The 12044-nt window shown below is 40.0% G+C and overlaps 1 protein-coding gene across 1 annotated transcript in view; it reads left to right on the top strand.

Annotated features, from left to right (window-relative positions):
- The window catches only part of WDR48 (WD repeat domain 48), a 1921140-nt gene that overhangs the window by 370549 nt on the left and 1538547 nt on the right, over nt 1-12044 (top strand). Inside the window, exon 4 of the mRNA XM_044066951.1 lies at nt 8007-8089. Within this exon, the coding sequence (XP_043922886.1) occupies nt 8007-8089 (83 nt within the window). The remainder of the gene's footprint in view (nt 1-8006; nt 8090-12044) is intronic.

The raw sequence follows: 12044 nt of genomic DNA, 5'->3' as shown, positions 1-12044 counted from the left end.
GTGGATGCATTTTTCTAGAATTTTAGATATTGGAGAGAGTAGGGCGATAGGGCGGAAGTTAGAAATAGAGGTATTTTTGCCTCCTTTGTGAAGAGGTAGGATGTAGGCTGAACGCCAAAGTTTGGGTACGTATGACTCAGTTAAGGATCTATTAATCAGAATACTAATTGGAAGGGTGATACCTTCAGCTGCATGTTTGAGGAAGGAAGGGGGGATGTTGTCAGGGGTGCTAGAAACTGGCTTTAGCTTGGAGAGTAGCTTTTTTATAAAAGATGTGGATACAGATTTGAGATGGAAATTGAGGGGATTATTGTTTGGGTTGTTGGGTGGAGAGGAAAGGGAGTTAGGTGGGTTGTTATTAGGAAATGTTATGGTTAGTTTAGCTATGGATTCAGTAAAGTAGGTATTGAAGTGGGAGCTAAGTTCATTGTCTGATAGATTAGGGTTGGGGCAGGGGTTGCATTGAGATCCGGGATGAAGAAGGGAATTGACTGATTTCCAAAATTGTTTAGGGTTTTTATTGTTATTGGACTGAAGTTTAATATAGTAGTTTTTTGTCTTTGGTAATGAGTTTATTTACTTGGTTGCTGAGTTGGGTGTATAGAAGTAAGGTAGAGGATAGTTTATTTTTCTGGCAGAGCTTCCAGGACTTGTCTCTGTGACGCATGATTTGTTTAGTTTCTTTGGTCAACCATGGCGCAGAGTTAGTTTTGATTCGCTTATTTCTTAGAGGGGCTAGGGAGTTGAGAGTATCTAGGAAGATGGAATTGAAGTGTTCAACAGCGTTGTCAAGTGGGAGGATATTAAGAGGTTGCCAATTGATTTGTTTGAAGATGTTAGAGAAAATTAAGGAGTTAAAGTTACTGAGGTTACGAGTTTGAATGTAGAGGTGTTGGTGTTGGGTGGAGCTGTTTGATCGATGGATGAAGGCAGGGAGATGGTCACTGAAGGTGTCAGGGATAGTGCCACTGAGAGTGATTTTGTTTGGATGGGAGACTAGAATCCAGTCTAAGATGGACCCTGGGGGGTGGTTTTTGTTAGGGCGAGTAGTTGAGGAGATTACATGGGTGAAGTTTAGAAGGTTAATGGAAAGTGAGGGTGATGGTGAGTTGATTTTATTCCAGTCGATGTTGACATCGCCTAGAATATATGTTTCATATTTTATTTGAGTTGAGGACCAGTATAGAATATCTTCAAGGGTGGAGATATTGTTGCCAGGGGAGATATATAAGGATATGAAGCAGATGTTCTTGTGTTTGTTTAATTGGAGAAGGCTAGCTGTGATTTCGGAGTTTGTGAAATTAGGGGTAGGAATTTGAAGGGGTATTAGAGAGAGATGATTAGAGTAAATTATGGCAGAGCCACCACCTTTTTTGTTTAAACGGTCACTTCTGAGGATGTGGTAACCAGGAGGTAATATTTCAGAGTCAGTGGTATGGGGTTTTAGCCAGGTTTCAGAGATGGCTAGGATGTCAGGTTTATTGTGATTAATCCAGGCTTGTAGATGGTGACATTTGTTGTTAAGGCTCTGGGCATTGATAGTGAAGATTTTCAGAGTGTTAAGGGGGGAAGTGGGAGGGGGACAGGAAGGGTGGGGAGTGCTATTTGTTGTAGGAGAGGAGGAGGATGGAGGGATGGAGTAGTTTGTACTGGGACAAGGACCAGGGTTAGGATGAATGTCTCCAGATAAGGCTAGGACATTGCAGGTGATCAGTTTTGGACTGTAAAGTTTGTATAGTAGGTATTTGTTAGGGTTTAGCAGAGGTTTCAGAGAGAGAGTTTTAGTTGAGGTAGAGAATAGTTTGGGATAAAAAAAGGTGCAACAGGTTGGGTGGAATAAGGGAGGAGCATATGGAGTGAAAATGAGAGAGTTTGAGAGGTAGTAGTTGGGGGTTAGGGGTAGTTTGAGTAGGACATAGGAGAGGAGAAGCTTTATGGGAGTATGAAGTAGCATGATAGAGTTATTAGTAAGATGAGAAGGGAGCAGGGGAGTTGAATAGTTAAGGGGAGTTGGTAGGGCATGTTAGGATAAGGTAGGGTAATATACAGACAGGAGAAGAATAGTAATGTATGTTAGTTGAGAAGGGAAAGGTTAGAAGTGAATGGAGAGAGTTAGATATTGAAGGAAAGGATAAAGGGAAAAAAGTGTGTAGGGGTAGGAAGAGAGTAGGGGGGAGGATTAGCAGTGGGAGTGGAAAATGAGGTGGGGTTTTTCTTGATTAGAGAATAGGGGGAGGGGTAAGTGGGAGAGGAGTGTGATTGGGTAGTAGGTTAGGTAGGTAGAGTTTTAGATATATGTGTAGATGTGCTGGGGGTGGGTGGGAATTGGGGGCAGGGTAGGGGTGCGGAGTGAGCCCGCAGGGCGAACGGAGCGGGATACACCCAAGGAAGGCAGGCAGCAGGAGCAGTGTGAGAACAATCAGTCTGGTGAAGGTAAGTACTGAAGGAGGTAAGCAGGGTAGTAATTGGGAATCTAGGGGTGCAGGTACAAGGGGATGGAGAAGACAGAGACCAGAAGTGGAGAAGGGTAAAACTATTACTTAGCAATAAGGGAGTGAAGCCTAATGATCTATAGCATTATGGTGCAAGGGAAGGATTAAAGGAAAAGGGGTTAAAGATGGGTAGACACTGCCACCTAGTGGACAGAACCTGGTTATGTAAAGAGAGGGACCACTAAAGCAGGTAGATAGGAGATGGAGGGGAGGTAGATCTGAAAAAAAGGAGCCTGGGATGAGGTAAGTTTAAAGGGAGTTCACAGTGAGAAGTGTGTGGCTGCAGGCTATTCTGGCCGGGATCCCTTACTAGCACCAGGCAAGTGATAACAATGTCACAAGCAAAATTTGCAGTAAGGATATTAGCATGTTACATACTTTCTTGGATCCTGTAACTCTCTCTTCTGGGAGAAGGACTCAGTCCCTGTAGGAAGTCAGGCGAACAGGGTAAGATTTGTATCCCGGTGTTGACCTTAGATCTCCAGAAGGGCTGGGCCAGAAGGCAAAGTGAGTTAGGAGAAGAGAGTTGGAAAGCTGGGGAAAAATAGAGAGGAAGGCATTTGTAAAATTGAGAAATTAAGGATGATGCATTACTTACAGAATATGAGAAGTGCAGATTGCCAGCAGTGAACATATATAAACAAGCATCAATACATCATGATCAAGTTCTTTACTAAACAAATATATAGGTCCCTGCAGAACAGTTTAGAAGGAAAAAAAAATCATCCAATTTATAGCAATTACTTAACTAAGGCACACAGCAGCTTAAGCTAGATTCAGTATTAGGAAAAATAGAAACAATGTAATTCCTGCGAAATATAAGCAGCTTCAACAAGGTGCACTTAACCCACAGACAGTAGGGACTTGCACTTTACACACTCACAGTGTCGCTAATACTTGATTCAATAACATAAGTTAAAATCAATATAAACCCAGCATTACATAAGCATGTCCATCAAATCACACCTTTGCCAAAAGACATGTACTGAAGCAGACACCAAGTTCAGAAATGGGTATTTATAGGTGTTAGTAAGCGCATTTTATAGAAGTATCCATGGCAGAGAAATATTTACTGTTGTATGTTAGAAGGGGGGGAGGGGGTACAAGTTAAAATATTAATTTTTCTCTATTAGTTGTTTTTCTCTTTTAAGTTGGGAGGGAAAAACTGCAAGCAACCAAGGCATGGAATACATTTCCTAGGATAAAATCAGTCAGTTGTGACTAGGACTACTCATTCCTTGTTTAGTATGCTCTAGTGGAGCGTACATACGCTTAGCACCTCGCTAAAGCAGTACAAAAGCAAGTGAGGAAAAGTTAGGGTTAAAATGCGCAGCTGGAAATATTTCTTAAGGGGAAGTATAAGTTTGGATCGGCCGATAGGGACAGATGAAGCTAATGAACATAGGTTCAATGAAGGGCGCAAAGCCGCTCTGTAAGAGTTCGGCTGGACCACGTGGAGGTGGTGGCAGTTAAGAGAGTAAGACAAGAACGGGTTTACTCTTGTTTTATTTATGGATGTGGACTGGAACCTGGTTTGCCGTAGTTGAGGATGTATTGAGGGACATAGAATGGAAAATATAACAAAAAAATTATATGTTCTGAAGGTTTATATGAGAATATTTGGTATGGAAGATGTGAATTCAGTAGCAGTAACTCTGGCAGAATTTACATAATAGGCCCAAGGTACTATAACAGAGCTAGACAGAAATTATATCTCACGGTAACATGTATTTAATCGAAAACTTTGAGACCCATCCAATAGCTATATCAAATTATACACCAATAAAAGCTCGGGTAAAGTTGCAGGGTAATACTGTCAGGTTTCATCATCTGTTAAAAAGAGAGGAATTGTAAGTAATGGGCAGTTAAAAAGAGTAGGGGTTGAAAGTATTAGTTGCAAGTTGCCTTGCCTTCCTCCTCCTAGCCCATCCTAGGTATAAGAATAATATAGGAAAATAGTCTTATTTTAACCATTCAGGCCGTAATTATGTAATAATATACCAAATTAAGTTGGGTAAAATTCAGATTTACAAACCTTCAAATAAGTTCTAAAAGAACATGTACATAAAGATGCTGAGTGTAAGTGCTTCAGTGATGCTGGCTAAAAACGTTTTAAAACTTTTAATTGATGAATTGTCTCGTAATGTAGCATATGCACCTCCCTGGTATCTCTGTTTCATATTTTACATTTGCTTTATTTACTTTATTTTTTCTTTGTGTTATGCTTTATAACTCTTTATATAGTGTAACAACCCTCGACTTGTAATATGCTTGGTTCAATCCATTTCTGCCTTCTCAAATTCTGCGTATTCTTTATATTCAAATTTTGCTTACACAGTGTAACAAGACATGTTAAACATGTGGTTTTGTACCTGGGTCGTGACTGAGAAGGGTCAGCAGGCCAGCTCACTTATCTGGTTAAACTAAAAATAAGAAAATTAAATAAATAGTGTTTATTAGGGATTGGGAAAGTTTCAAATCACTTGAGAAGGGATAGCTTGTGAAGGGGATAAAATGAAAATAGAGTTTAAAAACATTGTAGAAGTAAAATATAGAAGTGAGATGGGAAAGAAGTAATAGAGGTTATTTAGAGGTGCTGGCTGAGATTTAAGCATGTCAGAAGGACACTCTCCCAGAACAAGAAGGGGAGCAATTGCAGACTGCTAAAGGAAAAATAAGTATTTGGGCAATATGTATGAGTTTAAAAGGGCACTGTTAAGCAGCTTTTTTTAATAGCAACTATAGAGTGCAAAAACATTTAGCACAGTGATTTTAGGCAACAGAAAGCAGAAATATTTATAGCCAAACTTGTGGAGCCTGTGCCAAGAAAAATAACCATAGATTCCATAGAGGTACTAGAGTTTTCAGAATTTTTATGAAAATCTGTATAAATCTGAGGAGTGAGGGAAACCAAGAAATGGCATGAGTGGAAGTAGTTATGGAAAAAATAGTTATGCCAAGGTTAAAGAAAGATGAGGCTCAATAATTAGTAGGAAGATATGAGGTAAAAATGGTGATTTATACTCAATCAACAGGGAAGTCTCCAGGAACAGATGATATTTCTGTGGAAATTTATTTGGCATTTAGCACAGGAGGGCTAAGGCCATAAGCAGTTAACAAGCTGTTTCATATTGTACAAGATTTGATTCCCTCAGCCTCTATTTACCTAAATATATGACTCTGAGAAAGTCACTTAACCAGACAGTGCTCCAGGGCTGAGTGCGGAATAGTGGTTATTTGTGTATCAGTGTGGCACCCTGGTTAGAAAATACAAATTAGCAAACAATTTGCAGGTTAGGAGGGAAGAAAATGACAACGTTCTGGAAGGTTTTGTTTATAAGTATTTTAAAATTGATGGTGCCATAATTTTGGAAGAAAGCAGTGGTGGCTGTGTTACTCTGAGAGGGTTAAGTTCCTTCAGATGTGGGTTATATTGACCCATTTCAATTTTAAACCATGTTGTGTTTGTTTGGTAAGGCATAAGGCAGAGGTGCTAACAAAACTGATAGCTACGGATCAGAGTGTCTTTGTGGAGAGGAGGCAAACAGATGGTATTCTCTAGAAGTGAGCATAGTGTAAAAAATGTTGCTATTGTTGGTAGGTCTTGATTTATGAAAAGCACTTGATAGAGTCATCTGGGATTTTAAGAGTTATACAGTGGCAGCGTTTGTGTTCCCTGATATAATAATAGGGTTGATAAGGAGGATGTATGTCATCTTGAAGGCAGGAATTTAAGGTGGGAAGGGTTCCTTTTTGACGAGTTGTGTTTGAATGGAGAAACCAGGTAGGAAGGTCCTTTTATTTATTTTGCTGCTGGCTCTAAATATAAAGCAAGATATGCCATCCAGAAATTCAAGGATGTAGCTGGTATGATAATCAAGAATAGTTTCCTTTCTGTTTTGTACTGGTTAATTCCGGAGAAAAGGACATTTCAGTGTTGAATAACATTGTGAGACAGTTTCATGTCTTTTTGGGGTATAAAATAAATGAAGATAAAACAAAAGCTGTAGTGGTAAAAATTAAAGGTTTTGGGAGTCAAAGAACAGTCTTTCATGAAAGGTGGCGAAGGTGAAAACTGGTTCAGTTCAAAAATGCCTGGGACATTGTTTATACTGTAGAGGTACATGTAAGGAGGAAACAGTTGCAGATAATCTGCATTACTGACAAAGTAGAGATTTATCAAAACTGTATATAAGCCAGTTCTCAGCTATTACCCCTTAAGTTATGTTTTTGTTTTTTGCATTTGCTTGTTGGCAGGTGCAAATACCGCACATTACTTCAGTAGTAGAGTTGCTTTAGGAGCCCGGTATGCAGATGAATAAAAGTTTTATGATTTACCACTAGATAAGGTTGGTGTGGAAGCATTGCTTAATTAATTTTTATGTGTACCTCATTTAATAAATATCAGTGAAAAGGAGGTGCAACCCACCATTAGAAATTAAAGGCAAATTGGTGCCATGTCCTTCCTTGCCAAACCATCCTTGATTATCCAATAATAATTGCATTTCAGTGGTTAAATGCTATATACCTCTATTTATGCAAAATACATCACTTTGGACCAGAAAAGTAGAACATCTGGATGCTGTTGTATTGCAAAATGTGCATTACATTCACTTAAGACTCCAAGATGTGTAATTGCTCAAAAAAGGTTCAAATCCCCTCTGTCCAAAGGTGCAAAAGGCATTGGCAAAGGCATATATAGTACTGGTTAATCAAGTTCCAAAGAAGACTAAAGTAAAAAGCTTCCACAAGTAAAAAACTGCAAAGATCAGCAAGTGTTCATCTATACAGATATGCTGTATATTGCTTCACTAACAATTTTTTCTTCGAAGCATGTAAAACTAGTAACCTTACTGTCCCATGATGCTGGTCTTTGAGCGATTTAAATGCCTTATTGTTTCAGCCTTTTAAAGTACACTAAGGGCTATAGTAATGAGCTGTGCAACGCACACTTGTAAAATAATAGGAATGCTATTGCTACTGTGTGTTTTTTTTTTTTTTTTTTTTTTTTTTGGAAGCATTCAAAAATACATTTACCGTGACTGACTTGGTGAGGCTGGTGACTGTTTTTTTGGAAGCATACAAAAATACATTTACCGTGACTGACTTGGTGAGGCTGGTGACTGTTTTTTTTCCCTTTAAAGTAAGTAAATTATTTTTGTATGTTGGCTAGTGCTGTGTAATTTTTATCATGTTCAGAATTCTGTTAGTTTCTTCCCTGCACTCATTTTTGACTACACATCTTTTGCCAGTAATGCTACAGTGTAGTCATCATTCTGTACCCCCCCCCCCAAAAAAAAAAAAAGTTCTGATGCACATAGCAGTAGGTACACCACATGTAAAATGCAGTGCATTTGAAAAGCAAATTTCTTAGATCTACTGAGATGCAAGTAAGTATGCTAATGGCCAAGTTAGAAATGAATGCCAAAGTAAGATTCTGTTACTGAAGCACTAGTAGGGGATTTTAATAGTTTTTTTTTTACTTTAACTTACTCTTTTATGTATTTTTTCTAGTAATATCCGCTTCCTCTGATACCACAGTTAAAGTGTGGAATGCGCACAAGGGATTTTGCATGTCCACTTTGAGAACACACAAGGTATTAGTTCAATGAATTTTGCTGTGCTTGCTTTAAAACTAGTTTATGAGCATATTTGTTTTGCATTTGTCATACTTTTTTGAAGATTTACAGGTGAAATGTGCTGTTTACTGAGTCTTGTTATAGTGATGCTCAGAACATTGTCATAGTAAATGTCATTCTTCTGGTGTGTTTACTTAAGGGAATGTGGGCATAGACTAGGTCATACTTTAAGTACTGTTTTACATTTGGAAAAGGAGCAGAAGGTGTATTTCATTTTATTAAATCTTTTCCCCTTGTTCTGAGCTATTACAGCCTTGGAACTGGTAATTTGTAGAGATTGGGGCATGGTGGTCTTGCTGCCACATCAGGGAAAGAGCTCCTACAAAAAAGAAAAGTTGCAGTGTTTTCAGTTTTAATAATTTCCTGTTTCTTGTTATTGAAATAGGTAATCTTTTGCATTAAGCAGACTCACCAGCCATTGTCTTTTTTTTTCATATAATAAAAATGTGAATTGTTTAGTCTGTGCATTATTACTGCCTTGAATGGAAAACATGCAAAGAAGTTGATGTCAGAAGACCATTAATCATTGCTTATGAGTGTCAGGGTTTACTCCTGTGCTGCTAATTCTCTTCATTTATTCCTGGGCATCCTAGGATTCCTCTTTTGATCTACATGCTCCCATTTCCTCTGGTAGATTATTTAGGGACTTCACCATAATCTGTTAAATCTGTTATAAAGTAAATAGTTCTTTTAACTTGATATTTCTTAGCTGTTTTTGACTGCAGCTTGCCTCACATTTTCTACTTCATGTTATTATTTCCTATTCAGCTGTATCACACTTGAATTATCATTGGAAGTATTTTGTATTCATATGCTCTCCTACACTCATCTTTTGTACTCAGGTGTATCCTGTTGTTTATTTTTGGGCTAGTTATTTTTAACACTAAGCTGCAATCAGAGTGGCATTTTAATGTTTTTGTCTCTGTTTATTTTCTGCCATGGGTAATAGTTGTGTGAAATGCGAGCAATGGAGGATGACTGCGGAGGGGAAGAGAGTGTTTTTGCCAGAGACCATTTTCAGCTTGAACTAGTGTTTCCCTCATTTATCTGTAGTTTAATGTCAAAGACTTAAATCAAAGCTTATGTCATCCACCGTGGTTTTACATTTGATATTTCCTGGTGTGTGTGTGTGTGTGTGTGTGTGTGTGTGTGTGTGTGTGTGTGTGTGTGTGTGTGTGTGTGTGTGTGTGTGTGTGTGCGTTTAAATGTAAAAAGAGCAACAGTGTGTGTCTTCATATTATAAAGTACATTGCCGCACTTTTAATGAGAGGCCTAGAGGAAAGCTGGAAAAATGAGATGGAAATTGGGACTTATTACTGACTTAGAGGGGAAAAGATGAACTCTGGCAGTTGCCCTTTCATGCTCAGCTAGTAAAACAGCCTTGGAAATCACATGTATAGGATTTGATCCAAGACATAATGATTATCTAGTGTCATAGAAATTAAAGAACAGAGAAAGCAGTTTACAGTTTGCTGATACCCACCCTTATGGCGTATGTCCTGTGTGAATAAAAATCAAAACTGGTTGCCGGGGAGGAACTTGAGGATGACAAGCCACTCGCCATGTTGGTTTTGAAGGATGCAAGGCTGTCAGTTAACATAGAAGGGCAGTCTGTTCTAGAGATCTGATAAATAATGGGTAATAAATCTTTCCAGTGAACGTGTTTTATTTAGACGATGGTGGAGATTTAAATCATTATTTTATTTATTTTTTTTAACAAGAAACATCTTTATTAAATTGTCACGTATGATACAGGCAGTCTTACATTTATTTAAATGAAAACAAACGATTTTGACATAGTTTTAGTTGCAAGCATTTTATATCACAAATCATATGTAAATTTCCATCCCTGTAGACCAGGCGTATCCCCAGTCCCCTGCGTCGTGTGCTAGCCACTCGGACAGTCAGTCCTTTTCATCAGGCTCCCTTACTCTGCTACTGCTGATGTTCTTCGTGTTTCACTGTTGCAGTCATTACATTTGGGTTATCTGCTTGCAGGTAGCCCTCAGTCGGCCCGATTAACAAAGTCTTGGGTCCTGCATCGGTTGCTGTCTCTTCTTCCGTGACGTCAGGTCGTCAGGGGTATAAAACATGCAGCCGGTGTCATTACATCAGCCTTTCTTGCTGTGCAGTATCCGAAGCAGAAGCAGTTCGCAAGTGCTGGTCGGCTGTCTCCTGAAATTTTCATTTTCGAGTTTCAGAACCAAAGTCTTTAACTAAAAGCTAAGTACCCCGTTGGGGAAACTTTTTCTTGCTCTAAACTAATGTCAGTAAAAGTAAATAATTGCATTTCTTGTGGAAAGCAAATACCTCCTAAAGATTTTCATTCGTACTGTATTCCTTGCCTAGGCCCTGACCATGACGTACCTCGCTGTTGGTTTTGTGCCTTATTTAAACCACATCGGTATATTTGCACTTCTAAATATTTTGGTGCTCGGTTCAATTATTCTGATATGTCTTCAGTAAGCCATCTGACTACCGACATTCCAAAAAAATGCAAAGATAAAGACAGAGAGAGAGAGAGAGAAGAGAGTTTGCCAGTACTCCGAGAGGTGCTTTCGCAGCCCCTGATACCCGCTACTTCAGATTCGCAGGCCTCTACTGAGACCCATTCGGAGTCCGGTATGCCGTGAGATGCTTCAACTGTGGAACCTGCGGGTGTCTACCTTGGATGGGTCTGGAGCCGCTGTGCAGGCACCGGCTTCTGAGGGTGTATTCAGGTCTACTGACTTGCATATTAAACCGGCGCCATCTTCTTCTTCAAGGCCTAAAACTCGAACCATGCCTAGAAAACTGACGCCCAGACCACATGGTCAAGCCTCTATGCCTAAAGAACAAATGATGAGAATGACTGAAGACCTTATTACTTTAATCAGGGGAAGCCAACCTTCTCCCTCTAAGAGACCTAGGACTGAGTTTGCTTATCATACTTCTGACCAGGATTCTGAAATTTCTGATGTTCGTGTTACACTGCTGCAGTCATCACACTTGAGTTGTCCGCCGTCAGGCGGTCCCGCAGTCGGCCCGAGTTCCAAAGTCTTGGTCCGGCGTCGGTTGCTGTCGCTTCTTCCCTGACGTCAGTGCGACAGGGGTATAAAAGAGGCAGCCGACGCCATTTTCTTCAGTCTTTCTTGCCGCGCAGTGCCTGAAGCAGAAGCAGTTCACAAGTGCCGGTCGGCCAACTCCTGAGATTTTCAAATCGAATTTCAGACCGAAGTCTTCAATAAAGCTAAGTACCCCGTTGGGGAACCTTTTCTTGCCTCAGTCCGATGTCGGAAAAAGTTAATAATTGCATTTCTTGTGGGAAGCAAATACCTCATAAGGATTTTCATTCCTATTGTATCCCTTGCCTAGGCTCAGACCATGACGTCATAGGTTGTCGGTTTTGTGCTAGGTTTAACAAACGAACTATTAAACGTTGGTTTGATTTCGCCTGACATTATTTGGTAGAAAATTTAATTATATCATGCCGTCGGAGCAACCGACTACCGGGATGCATAAAAAGCGCAAAGATAAGGACAGGCAGCCGAGACCCAAACCAGACACCGAGGCCTCTGCTAGGCCAGTCGCCGGTTCTCCGGTTTTCAGTGAGGCGCCTACGCAGCCCCTGACGACCGCTGATTTAGAACCCCAGCCTGCATCCGACTCCCAAGCGGAGATTGCAGGGCCTCCAGAGCCTTTATCTTTAGGCCCTTCCGACTCCATGGCTGATGGGGATTCCGGTGCAGTTGAAAGGCCGTCAGTTGCTGAAGGTGTCTTCAGACCGACTGCACTTACTATTAAATCCTTTACAAAACAGAAAACTCCATTAAAAGTAAGGAAGCCTGTACAGCAGTCTCCAGTGCAAGGCCCCATGCCTAAGAAACAGATGCTTAAGATGGCCGAAGACTTAATTACCCTAATCAGGGGTTCC

This window comes from Protopterus annectens, chromosome 3.part1 (assembly GCF_019279795.1).
Source record: "Protopterus annectens isolate FY-2018-M chromosome 3.part1, PAN1.0, whole genome shotgun sequence".
Lineage (NCBI taxonomy): Eukaryota > Metazoa > Chordata > Ceratodontiformes > Protopteridae > Protopterus > Protopterus annectens.
Note: the sequence above shows the minus strand (reverse complement) of the source record. Positions and strands in the feature narration are given on the sequence as shown.